General features: G+C 43.1%; 2 protein-coding genes across 5 annotated transcripts in view; both read right to left on the bottom strand.

The window, feature by feature from the left end:
• Nucleotides 1-307: 307 nt before the first annotated feature.
• Nucleotides 308-2,894, bottom strand: LOC115105919 (cyclin-dependent kinase 2-associated protein 1). Of its 2 annotated transcripts, none has more exons than XM_029628424.2 (4): nt 2,748-2,894; nt 1,377-1,480; nt 1,109-1,235; nt 308-922 (listed from the first exon to the last, which is right to left on the bottom strand). In XM_029628424.2, exons 1-4 carry the CDS (start codon nt 2,779-2,781, stop codon nt 855-857), a joined length of 333 nt encoding a protein of 110 aa, XP_029484284.1. In that variant the 5' UTR covers nt 2,782-2,894; the 3' UTR covers nt 308-854. The 2 variants fall into 2 exon arrangements, with proteins under 2 accessions (XP_029484284.1, XP_029484283.1); XM_029628423.2 differs by lacking the exon at nt 2,748-2,894 and adding an exon at nt 2,056-2,226.
• Nucleotides 2,895-3,186: 292 nt separating this feature from the next.
• LOC115105895 (protein strawberry notch homolog 1-like) overlaps nt 3,187-21,261 on the bottom strand; it is a 35,171-nt gene continuing 17,096 nt past the window's right edge. For all 3 annotated transcript variants that reach the window (XM_029628371.2, XM_029628368.2, XM_029628369.2), the window contains exons 9-32: nt 21,021-21,154; nt 20,826-20,916; nt 20,476-20,637; nt 20,125-20,260; nt 16,849-16,954; nt 16,361-16,514; nt 16,070-16,252; nt 15,734-15,831; nt 12,794-12,939; nt 12,301-12,501; nt 12,052-12,219; nt 11,681-11,850; nt 11,346-11,477; nt 10,979-11,114; nt 10,423-10,535; nt 10,242-10,313; nt 9,261-9,360; nt 8,755-8,829; nt 8,525-8,671; nt 8,243-8,337; nt 8,033-8,119; nt 7,649-7,863; nt 7,308-7,501; nt 3,187-6,088 (exon numbers count right to left, since the gene is read on the bottom strand). In XM_029628371.2, the coding sequence (XP_029484231.1) occupies nt 5,925-6,088; nt 7,308-7,501; nt 7,649-7,863; nt 8,033-8,119; nt 8,243-8,337; nt 8,525-8,671; nt 8,755-8,829; nt 9,261-9,360; nt 10,242-10,313; nt 10,423-10,535; nt 10,979-11,114; nt 11,346-11,477; nt 11,681-11,850; nt 12,052-12,219; nt 12,301-12,501; nt 12,794-12,939; nt 15,734-15,831; nt 16,070-16,252; nt 16,361-16,514; nt 16,849-16,954; nt 20,125-20,260; nt 20,476-20,637; nt 20,826-20,916; nt 21,021-21,154 (3,279 nt within the window). In that variant the 3' untranslated portion in view covers nt 3,187-5,924. The remainder of the gene's footprint in view (nt 6,089-7,307; nt 7,502-7,648; nt 7,864-8,032; nt 8,120-8,242; nt 8,338-8,524; nt 8,672-8,754; nt 8,830-9,260; nt 9,361-10,241; nt 10,314-10,422; nt 10,536-10,978; nt 11,115-11,345; nt 11,478-11,680; nt 11,851-12,051; nt 12,220-12,300; nt 12,502-12,793; nt 12,940-15,733; nt 15,832-16,069; nt 16,253-16,360; nt 16,515-16,848; nt 16,955-20,124; nt 20,261-20,475; nt 20,638-20,825; nt 20,917-21,020; nt 21,155-21,261) is intronic.

Here is a 21,261-nt window from a genome sequence, read left to right as displayed (position 1 = left end):
ACTGGCCAATTAGTTCAATCGGTGCTTATTGCTTAAATCTTGCTGGGTTATGCAATATCCAAGGAATTAATCACTGTAGATGAGCCTAAATCAGTGGTCCTGCTTGCTATTTTCCAGATATGTCCATCCAACAGTACATTCCCTCTATTCAACCAAGACAAGTTGACTTAACAATGACTGCCTACTTCCTCTCAATAGCCACCTTCTAATCTATTCAAGTTGGGTGATATATCTGTATTTTCCTCCTAAGGAGCAAGGTTATAGGAGACCACTAGGGTTGTTTTCACACATTTTCAAAACAATTACATTTGTATTGAAAATACATTTTATTACACAAGTAATAAATACATACAAAGATGCAAGTAACAGCATTTTCATTATTGATCCCAAAAAGAACCTCAACATGAATGAACAAATGTATTTGGCACATTTCTGTCCTTCACTTGTTCAACCATTAAGGGTCTGGAATTCAGACCAACATCTACCAAAAAGTGTTCCTCTCCTAGTCTAATCCGGTACAAGCCATGCAATGTCTACAATTAACTGAAGGCCATGATTGACCCATATGTTTGCATGCAAAAATTACTATTAATTTTAAATATGAAGTCAGGAAACTGTCACCCCAAAACGGGGCATGAAGAAAAACCAAATCCGTTGAATTCTGAATTCTATTCTAGTGTCCCCTTTCCCTCCTTTTCTCAAATCTTAACCTTTCTGAAACATTTTCTTGACCTTTTTAACCATCCCTTATTTTGTTTTCCATTCCTCTTTTTAGAGGATGTGCCATGCAGTGGTCTTTGACATGGTGAGTGAGAGTATTGGTTCTTCTACAGGAGAGGGTAGTGCTTCTGTAGCTAGGACCTGGCATTTCTCTCAGTCTCTGCCAAGCACTCCCGCACCAGTCCCCTGGCATGGATGATACCTTTGGGGAAAAGTAGGTTACACCAAAATGAACAACAGTAATTCACCTACTGAATGACAACTCTCTAACCAAGTTAGAGTTAGTAGGTAGAGGACTAATGTGTAGTCTAGATAATGCTGTTTGTGTTACCACACAATAGAGGTATTGTATTATGGTATTGTATTATTACAGAAGTTTCCACATTACCTCGTTTTATTCTCTCCATGGCACTCTTGCTGCCGGCGTAGGTGGGCCGGATCTCCTTCCCTAGCTCCTCGATGATGGCCAGCAGCTCTGAATACTTACTCTGGGGTACCTGGCTGCTGCTGGATCCCTGACCACACAGGGACAGGAGAGGAATAAGTCACTTTACCAAAGGAGTTACCTACGATGTAACTACACATTTGTTTTAAAATGTCTGTTTTATTTCCTGCATTGTAGAATTAGAAGAAGCAAGTTGGGTGTATGCCTGAACCTGTGTGAAGCCCAAGGAGGGTGGCGCGTAAACATCGTTCACCAGCGGCCTGTAGGACTGCAACGTGGCCAAGTTGGCTGCTGACGGAGACGGAATGTTTCCAACTGTTGGGAGACAAATACAAACAAATCTAGGGTCAAATATGATATTACCGTTCACCAAATAGTACAAATTCTACATATTGCATGTTCACATAGCCAACAATGGCCACAGTTGTAGTGCGCATGTTTTTTTATGCAATAAGCCTTGTTAAACACTAGATGTCCTCGAAGGTTCATAAAGGAATATCCCTGGCAGATCAATCAACAGCTCCACAAGAGACTATCATGGAGGAAGCGGAACAGGGCTGACTAAAGAAGCCAAAGTGATACATTTTTGCCACAACGTAACGACACCCTCCAGGATGGCATGGGACACAGAACGACAGAGATTATTTTTCGGAACATATGGAATTTCCCACCTCTGCCGTTATAGCCAATGAAGATGAGGATGTGGCTTTTTTACATTAGTAATAATGGCGGATATGAATTAGCCTAGCTCCCAGGATCTGACCCTATATATAACTGGACAAAAACTACAGACACGGTCTTTCTCCAGGTAACGTTATTCTCCAAAAGACCGAATTTAACACTCGATTTAACGGATGGATGGTTGAGTTTAACCGATATTGTTCCCTTACCCTGGTTCCCAGAAGTTCCTGGAATGTGCTGGTGGACATTGGGTTTGTAAGACATTCCCAGAGACATTGTAAATTAAAGAAATAAAATGACCTGAAAATCAAATTCAGTGAAGCGTCTGTCTCTCACTTTTTGTTTACAGCAACGGCACCCGGCAAATATGGCCGTCACTTTATATTGACACCCACAATGCATTCTATCACCACAATAGACAATCCCGGATAATCTGACCGAAAATGCTTCCAACGCGATTTACACAACTTTCAGTACATTTGAAAAGCAAAAATACTTTTAGGTTTATTTAAAATTACATATTTTGTAACTAATTCACGTTGGATTTATTTTCTTGAAAATATTTTTAAATTGTCCGATTGCACAGAATACATCTCTAGACCACATAGAACATTTTAGTAGAAATTCAAGCCTAATGGACTAAGAAAATATTTAATTTTGATTCGTCTTAATTATATAACAAAACAATAAAAAGTAAAATATAAATAATATAATTAGCCTATACAAGCTCCTAACGTGTGATACTAGAGCGTGGGGTAAAATCTACACCTTTCTAGTTACACGGTTGGTCAGATGGTAGCGACTCGTGCAACAGTATTGCTTTTGTTCTTAACACTTTGTAGTAGACCACCATAGCACAGCCAAAAAACAACAACATAAAACTAAGTCAATTTAAGATTACCTGTCTTTGTCTGGGGATTTGGAGACGCATCCATTGTTGCCTCGAATTGGCCACACTTTCCCCTCCTAGAAATTCCCTTACCTAAATATTAAGCATAAAGATCAAACAAAATCGTATCTACTACAAACACACGTGCACTGGAGGCCCCTCTTCTGAAGATTCTCCCGTCTTCTCTCAAAGCTGTGATTGGGCCCGTGCTGATACGATGTAACCCCTCCAATTTGTGGTACAGGACCCGGTCATTCTCTTGACCATTGGTGGACAGGCAGCGGCCACGTTCTATTGCCCAATCATAGCTTTCAGCGTCATTACCCCATGGAAGTTGTGGGATGGGATTGACCCCCAAGTGATGGCCTAAAAACCACAAAGTAGAGGGGACCTGTTATGAGTGGTGATGATTAAGGAGTACAGCACATCATAAAAAACGTGGACAATTAAGTATACAGATTTTTTTTAATAGGATTGAGGAAATGCCATTGAGGAATGATATAAAAACGGATAGTTTTCTAACTTTATCCTTGGTATTTATTAGTCATTAAGAGGTAGAAATCTTGCACTCAGTTAAATCATTTAATACAGATTTGTTGTAGAACATGTCAGTAGTGCAACTCGTGCAAAAATGAAATTACACCATCCTTCAAGTGTTAACGGCTATTTAAGCAAAAAACTGTTTTCTTATGTCCAAACGACACTATACACATTGGTATAGCAAAGTAACATCCTAAACTCAGGCTTTTTATATAACTTCATTTAAAAAAAATATTTTTAGAAAGTCTTCCGCCCCTGTACATCCTGTCTCAAGTGACAAAACAGATAAAAAGTACCAGAGATCAAGCAGCAATGTTGCTGACTGGTAGAGATTCGAGGTTAGATTCCAGTTCAGAATCAGTGAGGGAACAAGTGCCCAATCCCAAGAATCCTGAGTCACACAACAAACTCATTCCACAGAGGGTCGAATGTCTGCGTGTTTTTGCTCCTACCTTGTACTTGATGAATTAAGGTAACTAATTAGTAAGAAACTCCCCTCTCCTGGTTGTCTAAGTCTTAATTAAAAGGAAAAACCAGCAGACACTACAAGGACCTCCATGGAATGAGTTTGAAACACCTGTTTTAGATATCCATGACGTGCCTAGGGCAGTAGTGTCAAACTCATTCCATGAAGTACCTAGGGCAGTAGTGTCAAACTCATTCCATGAAGGTCCTAGGACAGTAGTGTCAAACTCATTCCATGAAGTACATAGGGCAGTAGTGTCAAACTCATTCCATGAAGTACCTAGGGCAGTAGTGTCAAACTCATTCCATGAAGGGCCTAGGGCAGTAGTGTCAAACTCATTCCATGAAGTACCTAGGGCAGTAGTGTCAAACTCATTCCATGAAGGGCCTAGGGCAGTAGTGTCAAACTCATTCCATGAAGGGCCTCGGACAGTAGTGTCAAACTCATTCCATGAAGGTCCTAGGACAGTAGTGTCAAACTCATTCCATGAAGTACCTAGGGCAGTAGTGTCAAACTCATTCCATGAAGTACCTAGGACAGTAGTGTCAAACTCATTCCATGAAGGGCCTAGGACAGTAGTGTCAAACTCATTCCATGAAGGGCCCAGGGCAGTAGTGTCAAACTCATTCCATGAAGGGCCCAGGGCAGTAGTGTCAAACTCATTCCATGAAGTACCTAGGACAGTAGTGTCAAACTCATTCCATGAAGGGCCTAGGGCAGTAGTGTCAAACTCATTCCATGAAGTACCTAGGACAGTAGTGTCAAACTCATTCCATGAAGGGCCTAGGGCAGTAGTGTCAAACTCATTCCATGGAGGGCCTAGGGCAGTAGTGTCTGCTGGTTTTTCCTTTAATTAAGACAGACAACCAGGTAAGGGAGTGTACTTGCTAATTAGTGACCTTAATTAATCAATCAAGTACAAGGGAGAGAAAACACGCAGACACTCTGCCCTCTGTGCAAAGAGTTTGACATGTGACCTAAAGGATCAAATAGATACCAGTGAATATGCTAAATGATACCACCTTTGCCTCCAAGGTGCAATCTTTACCACAGATCCAATCCTTTCAGATTTACACACCTACATGAGGTAAAAGGGATCCGTTTTGAATTCAACAACAAACTATCTTGAATACCAGCTTTTAATGTAGTGTTATTAGACAGCTTGTATTGACAAACAAGATCTGTCGGTTCACGTGCAGTTGTATAATAACACTCCAGGAGTGTATCTGCTGTAGTTTGATAGTACAAGATATCGAATCTGATGCCACATATCAAACAACCCGTTCTGAACATCTTTTGAATGCAGAGGAATAAATGCAGGAAAATGAAGTTATTTTAAACCATGCACAATCACAATTCTTGATAGTCAAGCTGTAAACAATTCTGTAGGTAGAAAGGATACACCAATGTTTGATAGAAACAAGGATTGTTTCAGAAATTGCACCCTACTCTCGATGGTGAACAAAAGTAGTGCACTACCTATGGAATAGGGTGCCATTTTAAATGTAGTTATGGTGAGAGTTGTCGTCATCATGCCTGAGACTTGAGTCGTGATAGAGTAAAATCTAAAATTAAGAAAGCAAGCAGTTGGTGTGTGGTCATGCATCTCAGGTAGACATTTTGTAAAACACCTGTTTAAAAAAAAAAAAAATCACTGTGTAGCTTAACGAACACCTGAGCACTGTCTGAGCACTGTCCAGTCACCTGTAGAAAACAAAAACCTGGGTGACATCCCCCATCCGTCAGTAGAGAAGGCACACCCCATGGTTTACATAGAGCTGAGGGAGAGGGGTGCAACAGGAAAAACAGTCTGGCATTTTTAATAATGCCACTTCTCCATGCGTCCTCTACTCTTCCCCCCCCTTCATCACCGCAGCCTCTTCTAAATCCTCAGCTCTGAATCTCAGAGGAATATTATTCGTCAAGCCAACTCCTCTGGATGTCAAAAGGGAGACAGTCTTTGTGTCTATGTCCTCTTTGGACATAAACCCTGAAATCTTAACTTAGCCACCGTGGTTTAGCTTCAGGGAAAACCACAACTCAGCACCTTAGGAGGAACGGAGAGGGAGGAGAAGAGGTGGTGGGTAGTGTCACGGTAGAGATTCAGATGGAAATGTTGTCGTATCCCATCAGGTTGGGTCGAGAACCCAGGGTGTGGAGGAGAAAATGGGTGTCGAAGCCCATCAGGTCAGACTGGGTGGTGAACCCATGTTATGCATGTGGCTGAGGCTCTGAGGGTGCAGCTGCTGCCACTTCTGCTGCTGCTGAACGGCCAGTTGCTGAGACTGGTCAGACGACGACAGGATGTTGGTCAGAGGAGAGACGCAGTTAATTGGAATGATCAGGCCTGGACACGAGAGAGAGAGATGGGAAATAACCACGTTAGAACAAAGGAAAATAATGCACTTCTCTAGCTACCTCGTAGTCCAACCTCATTTCAACATCTGTTCATTTATAGTTCACTTGTTGGAGAGAGGGACCAGCTTCTACTTATGTACAATACTCCTGTTTGGCCCTGTCCGGGGGTGTCCTCGGATGGGGCCACAGTGTCTCCTGACCCCTCCTGTCTCAGCCTCCAGTATTTATGCTGCAGTAGTTTATGTGTCGGGGGGCTAGGGTCAGTTTGTTATATCTGGAGTACTTCTCCTGTCCTATTCGGTGTCCTGTGTGAATCTAAGTGTGCGTTCTCTAATTCTCTCCTTCTCTCTTTCTTTCTCTCTCTCGGAGGACCTGAGCCCTAGGACCATGCCCCAGGACTACCTGACATGATGACTCCTTGCTGTCCCCAGTCCACCTGGCCATGCTGCTGCTCCAGTTTCAACTGGCGTGGGCCCTAGGACCATGTCCCAGGACTACCTGACATGATGACTCCTTGCTGTCCCCAGTCCACCTGGCCATGCTGCTGCTCCAGTTTCAACTGTTCTGCCTTACTATTATTCAACCATGCTGGTCATTTATGAACATTTGAACATCTTGGCCACATTCTGTTATAATCTCCACCCGGCACAGCCTGAAGAGGACTGGCCACCCCACATATGCTCTCTCTAATTCTCTCTTTCTTTCTCTCTCTCGGAGGACCTGAGCCCTAGGACCGTGCCCCAGGACTACCTGACATGATGACTCCTTGCTGTCCCCAGTCCACCTGACTGTGCTGCTGCTCCAGTTTCAACTGTTCTGCCTTATTATTATTCGACCATGCTGGTCATTTATGAACATTTGAACATCTTGGTCATGTTCTGTTATAATCTCTACCCGGCACAGCCAGAAGAGGACTGGCCACCCCACATAGCCTGGTTCCTCTCTAGGTTTCTTCCTAGGTTTTGGCCTTTCTAGGGAGTTTTTCCTAGCCACCGTGCATTTACACCTGCATTGTTTGCTATTTGGGGTTTTAGGCTGGGTTTCTGTACAGCACTTTGAGATATCAGCTGATGTACGAAGGGCTATATAAATAAATTTGATTTGATTTGATTTGAATACTCCTCTGGTAAAATACATTACAGGTTGCGACTAAAAATATATATTTTTCAAAAACTGCTTCTGCCCAAAGACTTCCAGCATCAACTTACCCACAATCCTCTGCCCGTCCTCCGTCCTGAGACGGACGATCTGCATCTTGATGTTGGTTCCGCTGACGGAGGCCAGGACTCCCTCCACCTTGGTCCACACACTGAGCACAGATCCACACAGCACGTAGTATGTCCTGCAGCGCAGACCCACCTCACACTGCAGACCCACCGACACCTTCTTACAGTTACCACGCCTGGAGGGAGGAGAGGGGGTTAATAAACACGATTCAACCTTTTGTCTGACTAGTTCATTAAACTATACGGGTAAAGAGTAAAACCTGCTAGTGAACTTGCCAAAACCACCACTACAACTTTACAGTCATATGAGAAACAACACCAACCAGTAAGCATGAGAGCAGATCTCAGCTGAAGACTGGTACTGGTCCATCCAGTGCTGCTTGGCATCATCTGACAGCACCTTTTTACACTTCTTCTTGATGTCAGCATAGGCCTCCAGTTTCAGCTGTTTGCCTGTGTTGGGTCTGTAGACCAGGAACAGCCTCTTCTTACTGTTCACCTCCTTCACCAAGATAGCAGTCTTCTTGTTGTTCCTCATCTGGGGGATCAGCAAAATATTTTTAGAGCTTGTAAAACAAAACTAAATCTAGGGAAATGTTATGGCAATCAAAACTCTATGAAAATCAGAATGTTATCATATTTGGTGCTAATATGTAGTGTTTGCCAAACTCTATAGAGAAGGAAACGTCTGGTTGGTCTTTTAGTACCTGTACATAGAAGCCATCGTCGGGTCCACTCTGCTCAGCCCAGGCATGGGTAGCATCCTCCCAGGACATGCCTCTCTCCACACTCACCTGACACACACAAACAGTATTTACAAAATGGAAAATGGCTACCGGTCCGTTGTAGCAAGAGGAGTTCCTTGTTAAACCAGTTTCTATTCCTGTCTAGTGAGGAAAAACAACGGTCGGCTGTACCGTGTAGAGCTCCACATGTCCGGAGGTGGAGTAGCCTGGAGTCAGGAACTTTTTGGCTTCCATCTTCTTCACCTTCTCATCCCCAGAACCTAGGTCTAGAAAGAGACCGAGATAAACAATACTAATCAGATCGACATAGCAGCCATTTTGTCCAGACCCAGTCTGAAATCTTGGGTAGTTTAATATTGTAGGTGTCAATTAGAGTATAGTCCCTCATTCACAGTAATTGACATTAGTCTCCTTTAACAGAAAAAGTTTAAGGCTATTCCTCTCCGGTCTTACCCAGAATGCCCATGTCGTAGCGTCCATTCTTCTTGGCATTCTGTATGACGGCTGCCAGCGTGTCAGAAAAGTACTGGAACAGAGCGTTCTGCTCCTGCACCGCCATCCCCAGGATACGGTTCAGGAACTTCCCTATGTTGTTGTAGTCTGGGAAGAAGAGAGGAAAGAACCGTACAGTCTAATACTTTTTAATGTAATCTGACAAGGCTTAAAGTCAGAGCCAGTCTCACCTTTGTCCAGAGACAGGATCCCTGATCTGTCCTCCACATGGATCAGACCCACTCCGATCAACCCATGAAGGATCTCTGCCAGGGAATAGGATGAAGACAGAACCACATTTTTTAAGTTTAACTAGGCAAGTAAGTTAATAACATTCTTAGTTGCAATGACGGCCTACCCCGGAAGACGCTGGGCCAATTGTGCACCGCCCTATGGGATTCCCTATCACAGCCGGTTGTGATACAGCCTGGATTCGAACCAGGGTGTCTGTAGTGACGCCTTTGGCACTGAGATGCTGTGCCTTAGACGGCTGACCACCCAGGAGCCCACAGATGGAAGTAAGACAACAGCCATGCACCAGAAATAGATTCACTCAGCTTGTGGACTGAGCCAGTCATGTGAATTCTAGACATGAAAGAATCCCCAGTATTAAGCAGGAGAACGGAATTTCCCTTGGCTCAAAATAGGGACATAAATCCTACAACCGAGTCCCAAAATCTGTCCACACGAGACATACCTTTGTAGAAATCCCCTTCGAAGTTCGATGGAGGATTCACTAACGGAAAGTCCAGGTTAACGATGGACTTCATCACAATCTCCAGAGCATTTCTGCCATACTGTGGATTGGAGAAGAAAGGAGGTTACAACGACAACTACAGGAAACCACACACACATACAAATTATATTTAGTTGTACACTATCGTTCAAATGTTTGGGGTCACTTAGAAAGAGGTGACGCCGGGATGCTGGCCTTCGAGGCAGAGTTGCGAGAAGAAAAAGACACTTGGAACTCTGCCTAGAAGGCCAGCATCCCATAGTTGCCTCTTCACTGTTGACATTGACACTGATGTTTTGAGGGTACTATTTAATGAAGCTGCCAGTTGAGGACTTGAGGCATCTGTTTCTCTAACTAGACACTAATGTACTTGTCCTCTTGCTCAGTTGTGCACCGGGGCCTCCCACTCCTTTCTATTCAGCTTAGAGCCAGTTTGCGCTGTTCTATGAATGGAGTAGTACACAGCGTTATATGAGAGCTTCAGTTTCTTGGCAATTTCTCACATGGAATAGCCTTCATTTCTCAGAACAAGAATAGACTGACAAGTTTCAGAAGAAAGTTATTTGTTTCTGGCCATTTTGAGCCAGTAATCAAACCCAAATGCTGATGTTCCAGATACTCAATTAGTCTAAAGAAGGCCAGTTTTATTGCTTCTTTAATCAGAACAACAGCTTTCAGCTGTGCTAACATAATTGCAAAAGGGTTTTCTAATGATCAATTAAACTTTTAAAATGCTAAACTTGGATTAGCTAACACAACGTGCCATTGGAACGCAGGAGTGATGGTTGCCGACAATGGGCCTCTGTAGATATTCAATAAAATAAAAATCACAATAGTCATTTATAACATTTACACAATTTCTGATCTATTTGCTCTTCTTTCAAAAACAAGGACAATTCTAAGTGACACCAAACTTTTGAATGGTAGTGTATATCTGCTTACTTTGTTGTCGAAGTTAAACCTGCTGAGATCTCTTGTCTCTGTTGCTCTTCTGTCTCCATGGGTGAGGGCACCCTGTGGAACACACATATCACATGTAGCATCAGTGGCTCAAACATGGGTGATAATATCCACGTTTTCCACTGCTCAGCTCAATTGAACCACTGACAGGACAGGTTTTTACCAGGCTCTCCAGTCTCTTGGCCACAATGGAGGCAAACCTCTGTTCCCCAGCCAGCTCAGAGATGAGGAACACATACTCAGGAGCAGTCACCTGGTTAGACCTATGGGTCCTCCCTGAGAGAGAGACATTGGAACCATTAAGCAGAACACACATTTAATTAGTCTAAATACCTCACACTGCTGTTCCCATTGTATCAGAGTGGGAAAAGCCAGAGGAGACACGCCAGCTAAATTAACTACCATGAGCCACATTATCAAGACAAGTAAACACCAAAAGACTAGAGTGAAAATAAAGTTAGATTTAATTTCTATAGCATTTTCACTTGGTGAAACGTCAAAGGTTTTGTATAATATCTGCTAGTGGTTTTGAAAGTAGCACCAACAAGCCTAAATTGGTCACAATTGTGTACTAAGTCATCCATTTCTTATGACATGTGACGGATTGCAATTCGTACAATATATGCGAAACGGCTTAAGATCCCAGACTGCATCTTTAAGTCTCAGTGCTTGAGACTGTATGGGTGTAATGAAACCACAGCCAGAAAGACTTTACTGACCAAACTGCTGTATGGCTCTGTCTGCACTCCAGGGCAGCTCCAGGGTCATGTGAACCCTCCTCCTCTGGTTCTTTACTCGCCGGTCAGCCTGTAAGGAGATGCCCGAGCTGGCCGCTTCCGAGATGATGGCTATGTTCTGGAGAGGGAGAAGAACAAGCTTAGGAATGGTTTTATGCCATCGTTTGTGACTACTCTAGTCAACTGATTCTATAGATATGTGACTCAAACAAGCAGACTGCCCCCCACTGCCTTGCACACAACCTACATTTCTCAAGTCAATGTGCTTGTACCCCTCGCCTAAATCAGAAACATGGGGTAATACTGTTCCATTCTCTCCTCCTATTTCTCTCTTCCCATCCTCCCATACCTTCTCTCCGTCCATGAACCTCTGTTTCTCTGTGAGGTTGAGGATCTCCACAGGAACATCCAGCTCAGATCGAGACTCGTAGGAGATGCTGCCATCGTCGTTACTGACCACCCGGCCTTTACGCCCAGTCATCTGGAACACAGAGAGGATGTGAGAACAAATAAAATAATCTAAAATATGATAAGATAGTCAAGAGGGCCATCTCTAGCTTAAAAAATGTACACATTTGCAGTTAACAATGAGTGGACTTTAAGCTTCTTTTAATAATTTACATTTTATTTTGTCCAGATCCTGGGCCACTGTTCTTTGTATCCATATTTAATTGAACCCATTACCTCAGCCACGTTGTCGGGTCCTCCCAGCTCATCTATGAGTTCATCCAGAGTGTTGGGAGGTAGATCCTGAGCCAGCTTATCTAGCTGGTCCAACAGATCTCTCTTCATCTGCTGAGCATCTTCCACAGCATCCTGACTGGTCATACAGCTGTCATCTACCTCTACCTTGGCTGATGGATGGATAAGAGGGGTAAGAAAGAGGGAGTAAAAAATACAAAAAAATGTTGAATGTTCATCGTCATCTGCTCATTCTGGCTGGTTATACAATCCTAACTCAGACTGTAGAGAATACATTGATGGCAATGGGAGATTTGCACAGAAGTCCGACTCCACACTCACTTACGGAAAGTGTGTTGTTGCTACTAACTTACCTATGGCAGGTGTGCTGGAGGTCTTGACTGGGGGGGTGGTGAAAGCAGGCCTGATGGAGCCCAGACCAGAAGCTAACAAGGCACTGTGGATAGAGTCTGGGTCAATGCTCTTCTTCTTCTTCTCCTTGCATTTCTTCACCCCTTTCCTCTTTCCAGACAGCCAGGGGTCTGGGAGATGGGAAAAATTATGAGACTTAGGTAGGTGGTTAGCTCATAATCAATCTTAAATCATCAAACTCCCTCGCTCACCATCCTCCTCATCCTCGCTGGAATCATCCTTGAAGGGATTGAAGTCGTCTTCGTCATCTTCTCCCGAGCTGACCGATTTGAAGCTGTCGTCACTCTCCGCATCGTCCTTATGAGACTCTTCAGATTTGCTGTCATCAGAGCTGTTCCCCGACAGACCACCTGATTTTCTCTTCCTCTTCTCTGCCTTCTTTATGTTGGCACCTGCAGGGAAGGAGAGAGAGGGAACATTAACATTGGTAAAAATAGCCAAAACACTACATTAGTGTTGGGAGACAGAGGTCTTTTTTAAAGAGTTCTCGTGTGAAACAGTAAGCCAGAACATTACATAAAACACCTACGATGAGTCACAGGTTCACGCAAAAAGAACATTGGAAATGCATGAAGAGATCTCTTGTTGCTAAAGTAACCAACTGAAGAATACAGAGATCAAACTCTTCACTGTCTCATTACAGACCCAATGACTGTCCTTTCCTGGCTAACTGCCCTGGAGTACCTTTCCTCTTCTTTCCCTTCTGCTCTGCTGCAGCCTCGCTGGGGAAGGGGATCTTCATGGCCGGCAGGTCAATGCCCAGCAGGCTGAACAGCTTTTCTCTGTCTGGAGCTGGGAAGTGCTTCTCTACCAGGGACTGGAGCACACCTCTGAGAGGGAAAGAGCAAGAGAGCAAACACCTTGTTATAGATGGTACTAGCATACACCTGGCATTAGCATGTAGCTAGCTAGCTATACAGCTGCTCAATAGATTCCAAGTCGTTTCCCCAATATGTTCCCTTGAGCAAGGAACTTAACTACTCATTGAGTGCTGCACTGTGGCTGCCCTCTGCTCCAGCCTAATATGTGCCATTTAGCAGATGCTTTTACACAAAGCCACTTAGTCATGCACGCATACATTTTACGTATGGGCAGTCCCGGGCATCGAACCCACTACCATAGCAAGCGCTATGCTCTACTAACTGAGCTACAGAGGACCAGCCAATCTCCAACCTAATGTGTATGTCAGGGTTTCTGTCAGCCGGTAATAGACGATTTTTGTCCATGAAAAAAAATAAATAGAAAAGCCGATAAATAAAATTGTCCGGGAAAAGGAAAAAAATCCCATGGCAAAATAATGCTTTTTGGTCTATTTATTGCTTTAAATACATTTGACCAGTCATGCTTATCGGCCTATGGGTTAATTTGCATAATTTAGTGGAATTAAATTGGAGTGGGTATATTCCTTATGCATCTTATTTAATCACATTTTGTATCGTAATTATCACACGCTCACAGTATACAGTTAGAGCCCTTGAGAGGAAAATCTGTCAGACAGCACTTTTTATTTCTCAACTGGTAATTGAAGTGTGCTTCCCATTCAAATGCATAGGCAATGGAAGGCAGGCTTCATCAGCTCGTCACACACCACTTTGCAATGTGCTGGAGGCAGTATGCATTTTGAAAACAGAGCTACTTAATTGTTTGAAACCTGAACATTTTACAACATTATGAGGCATGTTTTACCTTGCTTCAAAGTAGCCCAGGTAAAATACCACCATGTCTGTGGAGGAAGTTATTTTATGAAGACATTCCATATGCCATGGAAACCAGTAGCCTACTGCCTTGTGCACATTGCTCTGGTAATAATTAAAAAAGAAAAATAGTTTATCAACATTTTAAACGAAATGATCTGTCGCATCAGATTCATTACTTTTTCAACATTGTGTTATGTATCCTAGGCCTGCTGGTTGGATGAATTTGGGATCTACCGTCCAACAACTGTCCCCGAGTCTGTTTGGACTATTTCCTTCTCAACAGTCTGACTAATAGAATGGGTACACTTTTCTACTATGTGGGATGATAGCCTTATGGACACGTCACCTACGAGCATAAGGGAAACATTCCCTAAGTAAATTGAATTATATTGCCAATATTACTTATCCTACTCCGGTCTATAGAGAAATACATAAAATCATTCATTAGGCCACTAAAGCATGATTTGGCCACACAAGATCATTAGCGTTGTCTAGCCTTAAAAAATAAACAAGTTTTAAAATCGCATTACAAACAGTCGGAAGGAAAAGCAGTGCACACAAATACCAAATAGATGATTGTGACTGTCAGTGAAAAGTAGAGGCCCAGCCAGGCATATCGAAATATTTTAAAATTCAATCGTGGGACAACAGCTTGGAAAGCAAATGGCTATTACTGTAAAAAAAGACTAACGTCTTATCAAAATTCTCTACTTAAATAGAGTGAACAACAGTAGGCCTATAGACTTATCTTATTGACACCAGCAGAGCAAATCAGCCATGTCCCCGGTGAGTGTGCACTCCACATATTCACTCAATCATTGTTGGGTCAGTTCCACTTTAAAGTTAGTTTTTGGACAATAATTTCTTCCTCCAGTTTAGACGGATGTCATTCTATTTGTGTCTCCCCTTCTCATAGGCCTATTATACATACGTGGTTTAATTGATCTGTTAGTCAGTGTCAGCAGAGTAGGCTGCCCCGTCATTTTGGATATAAAAAAATAACAATCTGGTAATGTCTCCATGTGTTTTTTCCCATGAAAAAAAAATAAAAAATTTGATATAGCCTATAGCCCAGGCCTCTACGATACACACATTCAGCCATGCATTGAATGGTCTTTTTGCAAACAGTGATTGAGTTACAGTGCATTCGGAAAGTGTTCAGACCTCTTGACTTTTTACAGAAAAATTGATTAAATAGTCCCCCCCCATCAATCTACACACATGTAGGGGAAAAAATAAAAAATTCCTAACATTTCTAAAAACCCATTATGTGGTATTGTGTGTAGATTGATGAGTACAATTGTTTTATTTAACCCATTTCAGAATAAGGCTGTAACATAAAATGTGGAAAAAGTCAAGAGGTATGAATACTTTCCGAATGCATTGTATATTACTACATTATGACTATTCAATCTACTCATCACATTACAAAGAGTAGACTTTTTTACATGTAAATGCGATGATGCATGGAATGCATTATTATAAAGGTGCATTGTTATGGCGAAAATGTGCATCCCCAAACTTGAAACTTGCGTGCCGCCTATGTATAGGCTAGTGACTTTGCTGTTGGTTTACTGGTCTTGTTGACTGAGGAAAAGGAAATGTGGACAGTAATTCTAACATCTTCAAAGTGCACAGTAAGGTCACAAGTCATTGTATCCTTTACTTGCATATTCTGTTAAGATGAATCACCATCGTCTAAATGTAATTACCGTCATCCTGAGCACCGTGGGTAGACGTCCTAATCAGGTTATACACTCAATGCATATGGGTCCAGTACATTTCTCAAATGTCCGGTGCCACATTTTCCTAACAGAAACCCTGGTTTGTGTGTATGCGTGTTTGTATATCAGTGGTTGGATTCAAGCAGAAGACATGTCCATCACTTATGGACTAATCAAGTATACAAGTCTGGGTGAAAAATTACTTGGCGGTGGAGACAAAGTCGTTGAGCTCTCCTCCTCCTTCCTCCAGGGCCTCCAGTGTTCTGGCCTCTCCTGTCGACTGGAGACCAATCACAACACACTGCAGAGAGCGAGAAAGACAGGACGAGAGTCGCACACAGTCTGACGGTAAACAGCTAAATGTCTGGGAAACCACCAGTCACCTCCCCTCAAACCAACCAAAGGAACTCAAATACACCAGAACCAATATGCAGTAATATGACACAAAGTATTCCTGATCTCTAAAATCTGAAGTCAGAAAATGTAAGATTCCTGGAATAACAATCTCATCTTTCTACCTTCTGAAACCTCCCACCCACCTTTCCGTTTTTGACCTCCTCCCTGGCGAGCTGCACCACCCTGCGGACCTTGGACGCAATGCAGAGGTACTTGAAGAACCTCTGGTGGGCCGACCAGAACTGACCCCACATGGACTTCTTCATCCGCTGCTCTGCATCCATCAGGTTAGCAGCCGCCTGAAACTTCTCCCGCGCAGCCACCCACTGAAACATGGAGAGGACGGGGTTAAAACAACAGTTTCCATTTCAAGCCTACTGAAAAGAGCCCAGGGAAAACTTGTTTAGGTTTGGGATTAGGTCAAGGTTCCTTACCAGGTGTACAGACTTGTTGTACATCTTGATGTAGTGGGTTGTCAAAGGAACCTGCTCAATCTTGAACGTGACACCTGTGAAGCTCAGCTGCCTGGCGATGTACATCCCCCTCAGCTTCATATCCATGGCAACTATCTCCATAGCACCCACACCTCTGAGGACAAGGCAATACAAGGGAGGATTTAAACATTTTTTGAATAGGTATTTAGTTAAGGATAAATGTAATTTGTGATATACTAGATATCAATAGGTATAGAGAAGGTGAGGTGTAACAAGACTTTGCAGGAGAAGTTGTCCTACCAACAGACTTATTGGCATATTCGTGTTTTGTAACAGTTCTAATGGGTTGAAGACGTTCTGCCTCTACAGATTCCATCTGCCAAAAGTCAGAACTTTAAAGTGGCTTGCTGCATCCATTTCGTGGCTGTTTTTTAAAAGACACATACTCTGCACCACTACGAAGAGTTACTAGTGTCTGTCTCGCTCACCGGCGCTCCACAGCCTGAATGAAGTTGCTAAACTCTCTGAAGGGGGTCCCCTCCCCCCATATGCCCAGCCGGCTCATGTAGGCCATGTTACGGGGCTCAGACGCACCTGGACACGGACACACACATACCGTACATACAATTAGATGGAGAACACTTCCATTCATTTAAGACTATATTATTCCTGCACGATATACAGTACCTGTCAAAAGTTTAGACAAACCTACTCATTCAAGGGTTTTGCTTATTTTTACTATATTGTAAAATAATAGTGAAGACATCAAAACTATGAAGTAACACATATGGAATCATGTAGTAACCAAAAAAAGTGTTACACAAAATGATTCTTCAAAGTAGCCACCCTTTGCCCTAATGACAGCTTTGCACACTTTTGGCATTCGCTCAACCGGCTTCATGACGTAGACACCTGGAATGCATTTAATTTAACATGTGTGCCTTGTTAAAAGTTAATTTGTGGAATTTCTTTCCTTCTTAATGTGTTTGAGCCAATCAGTCGTGTTGTGACAAGGTAGAGGTGGTATACATAAGATAGCCCTATTTAGTAAAAGACCAAGTCCATATTATGGCAAGAACAGCTCAAATAAGCAAAGAGAAACAGTCCATTACTTTAAGACGAAGGTCAGTCAATCCAGAAAATGTTAAGAAAATTTCTTCAAGTGCAGTCGCAAAAACCACCAAGTGTAATGAAGAAACTGTCACTCATGAGGACTGCCACAGGAAAGGAGGACCCAGCATTACCTCTGCTGCAGAGGATAAGTTCAGTAGAGTTAACTGCACCTCAGATTGCAGCCCAAATAAATGCTTCACAGAGTTCAATTAACAGACATCTCAACATCAACTGTTCAGAGGAGACTGTAAATCAGGCCTTCATGGTCGTATTTCTGCAAAGAAACCACTACTAAAGGACACCAATAAGAGACTTGCTTTGGCCAAGAAACACGAGCAATGGACATTAGAGACTGGTGGAAATCTGTCCTTTGGTCCAAATTTGAGATTTTTGGTTCCAACCGCCGTGTCTTTGTGAGACGCAGAGTAGGCGAACGGATGATCTCCGCATGTGGAGTTCCCACCGTGAAGCATGGAGGTGGTGGTGTGATGGTGCTTTGCTGGGGACACCGATTTATTTTGAATTCATAGCACACTTAACCAGCATGGCTACCACCGCATTCTGCAGCGATACGCCATTTCATCTGGTTTGCGCTTAGTGGGACTGTCATTTGTTTTTCAACAGGACAATGACCCAACACACCTCCAGGCTGTGTAAGGACTATTTGCATCAGATGACCTGGCCTCCAATCACCTGACCTCAACCCAATTGAGATGGTTTTGGATGGGTTGGACTGCAGAGTGAAGGAAAAGCAGCCAGCAAGTGCTCATCATATGTGGGAACTCCTTCAAGACTGTTGGAAAAGCATTCCAGGTGAAGATGGTTGAGAGTATGCCAAACGTGTGCAAAGCTGTCAAGGCAAAGGGTGGCTACCTTGAAGAATCTCAAATATATTTTGATTTGTTTAATACTTTTTGTTACTACATGATTACATATGTTTGATTTCATAGTTTTGATGTCTAGTTATGGCCTAAAGTTTTGAGAATGACAAATATTCATTTCCACAATGTTGGCTGCTTCAGTGTCTTTAGTTATTTTTGTCAGATGTTACTATGGAATACTGAAGTATAATTACAAGCTTTTCATAACTGTCAAAGGCTTTTATTGACAATTACATTAAGTTGATGTAGAGTCAATATTTGCACTGTTGACCGTTCTTTTTCAAGACCTCTGCAATCCGCCCTGGCATGCTGTCAATTAACTTCTGGACCACATCCTGACTGATGGCAGCCCATTCTTGCATTATCAATGCTTGGAGTTTGTCAGAATTTGTGGGTTTTTGTTTGTCCACCCGCCTCTTCAGGATTGACCACCAGTTCTCAATGGGATTAAGGTCTGGGGAGTTTCCTGGCCATGGACCCAAAATATTGACGTTTTGTTCCCCGAGCCACTTAGTTATCACTTTTGAATGATGGCAAGGTGCTCCATCATGCTGGAAAAGGCATTGTTCGTCACCAAACTGTTCCTGGAAAGTTGGGAGAAGTTGCTCTCGGAGGATGTTTCGGTACCATTCTTTATTCATGGCTGTGTTCTTAGCCAAAATTGTGAGTGAGCCCATTCCATTGGCTGAGAAGCAACCCCACACATGGTCTCAGGATGCTTTACTGTTGGCATGACACAGGACTGATAGTAGCGCTCACCTTGTCTTCTCCGGACAAGCTTTTTTCCTGATGCCCCAAACAATCAAAAAGGGGATTCATCAGAGTAAATGACTTTACCCCAGTTCTCAGCAGTCCAATCCCTGTACCTTTTGCAGAATATCAGTCTGTCCCTGATGTCTATCCTGGAGAGAAGTGGCTTCTTTGCTGACCCTTCTTGACACCAGCCCATCCTCCAAAAGTCTTCGCCTCACTGCGTGCAGATGCACTCACACCTGCCTGCTGCCATTCCTGAGCAAGCTCTGTACTGGTGGTGCCCCGATCCCGCAGCTGAATCAACTTTAGGAGACAGTCCTGGCGCTTGCTGGACTTTCTTGGGCGCCCTGAAGCCTTCTTCACAACAATTGAACCGCTGTCCTTGATGATCCGATAAATGGTTGATTTAGGTGCAATCTTACTAGCAGCAATATCCTTGCCTGTGAAGCCCTTTTTTTGCAAAGCAATGATGGCACGTGTTTCCTTGCAGGTAACCATGATTGACAGAGGAAGAACAATGATTCCAAGCACCACCCTCCTTTTGAAGCTTCCAGTCTGTTATTCAAACTCAATCAGCATGACAGAGTGATCTCCAGCCTTGTCCTCGTCAACACTCACACCTGTGTTAACGAGAGATTCACTGACATGATGTCAGCTGGTCCTTTTATGGCAGGGCTGAAATGCATTGAAAATATTTTTGGGGGTATTCAGTTCCTTTGCATGGCAAAGAGGGACTTTGCAATTAATTGCAATTAATCTGATCACTCTTCATAACATTCTGGAGTATATGCAAATTGCTATCATACAAACTGAGGCAGCAGACTGAAAATTAATATTTGTGTCATTCTCAAAACTTTTGGCCACGACTGTACACTATTATACTACAATGTAGAAAATAGTCAAAATAAAAAGCCTTGAATAAGACGGTGTCCCCAAACTGTTGACTGGTATTGTAATATTGACTCCGCTCAACACTGAAAGTGTGACAACATCAGAAGCCTGTGCTTAGTGACGTACCAGTGGCGCTAGCGTACACCACCCGCGCCTTGGGCAGTTTGTTTTGCAGCTCCAGGACGGCCAGTCCAGTCTTGGTGGGTTTGGAAGAGCCGATGGGACAGACATTTTTTGCTTTGTGACACTCGTCATAAACAATCTGAATGGGCTTGGGTTAAGGAAAGGTGGTGTTATCTTCACTAAACAATTGACATTTCTAACTACCAGTTACTACTACTTCTAAGGGCAGTTACATAGACCCAGATGACATTCAATATAATTTGGACAAATTGTATTGAGAGTATCACAAGGGCAATTAAGTTTCTATTTTTTTTTTTTTTACAGTAGTCTGGTGGTCAGCCAATGAAAAGATACGACTCCGTCGAAGACCTGTCCACACCAGTGGAGCAGCTGTTTGAAGCGGGTCTTGTACTTCCCTCCAGACTGGCTCTCTCCTATCAGAGAGGAGTACGTAGCGAAGATCACCCCCTTCTTCACACTGCCGTTGTGTTTGGACGAGATCTTACCATACTTAAACTGGGAAACAGACAAAATAGGACATGTTTTTGAGTGAAGGAGAACAATACCCTTTTATGCATGTTAACATCTCTTTTTGTCAGGCAAATATGAAAAGGATATCCAGTGTAAAGGAACCTCCTCAATTTTTGACCACGTACATCACCATGCATGTTTCTTACATCTGCACCCACTGGACAACCTCTTACCTTGTTGAGGGAATAGACTGGAATGTTCTTGGCTCCTATGTCTTTCAGATCCCTCTCTGCATCATACTTCAGGTCATTAGAAACACTGAACCTGTGAAGGAGATGGAATAGCTTTTGTGAAATGGGAAAGTGTGTGTGTACCATCATCCCCCTTAATTGGCGGGACGTATCATGTAATCCTAGTTGTGGTGTTACCAGAGTGATCTCTTTCTGCCCAGGAGGTAGTTCTCGTAGATTATCCCAGCGATGGTCCGGCCCTTCCCCACTCCGGCCCCGTCTCCTATCAGATAGGACGCTCGGTCGCCGTTAGGGAGGAATGTTTCATGTTGCTATGGAGACAAGAAACATTTCAGTACATTCAGTTAATTCCCAGTACAAGGTATGCGAATACTCATCTACACTGGTACATGAAGTAGTGCCAAGCTGTGGAAGGGTC

The sequence above is a fragment of the Oncorhynchus nerka genome, linkage group LG22, assembly GCF_034236695.1.
Source record: "Oncorhynchus nerka isolate Pitt River linkage group LG22, Oner_Uvic_2.0, whole genome shotgun sequence".
Taxonomy (NCBI): domain Eukaryota; kingdom Metazoa; phylum Chordata; class Actinopteri; order Salmoniformes; family Salmonidae; genus Oncorhynchus; species Oncorhynchus nerka.
This window is presented reverse-complemented; position numbering and strand designations above follow the sequence as displayed.

Coding starts and splice junctions, on each gene's coding strand:
- LOC115105919 (XM_029628423.2), bottom strand. CDS start 2,122: ATGTCTCTGGGAATGTCTTACAAACCCAATGTCCACCAGCACATTCCA. Junction 1,236..1,376: donor CCTCCTTGGGCTTCACACAG/GTTCAGGCATAC, acceptor CTGTGTGGTCAG/GGATCCAGCAGCAGCCAGGT. Junction 923..1,108: donor CATGGAGAGAATAAAACGAG/GTAATGTGGAAA, acceptor TTTTCCCCAAAG/GTATCATCCATGCCAGGGGA.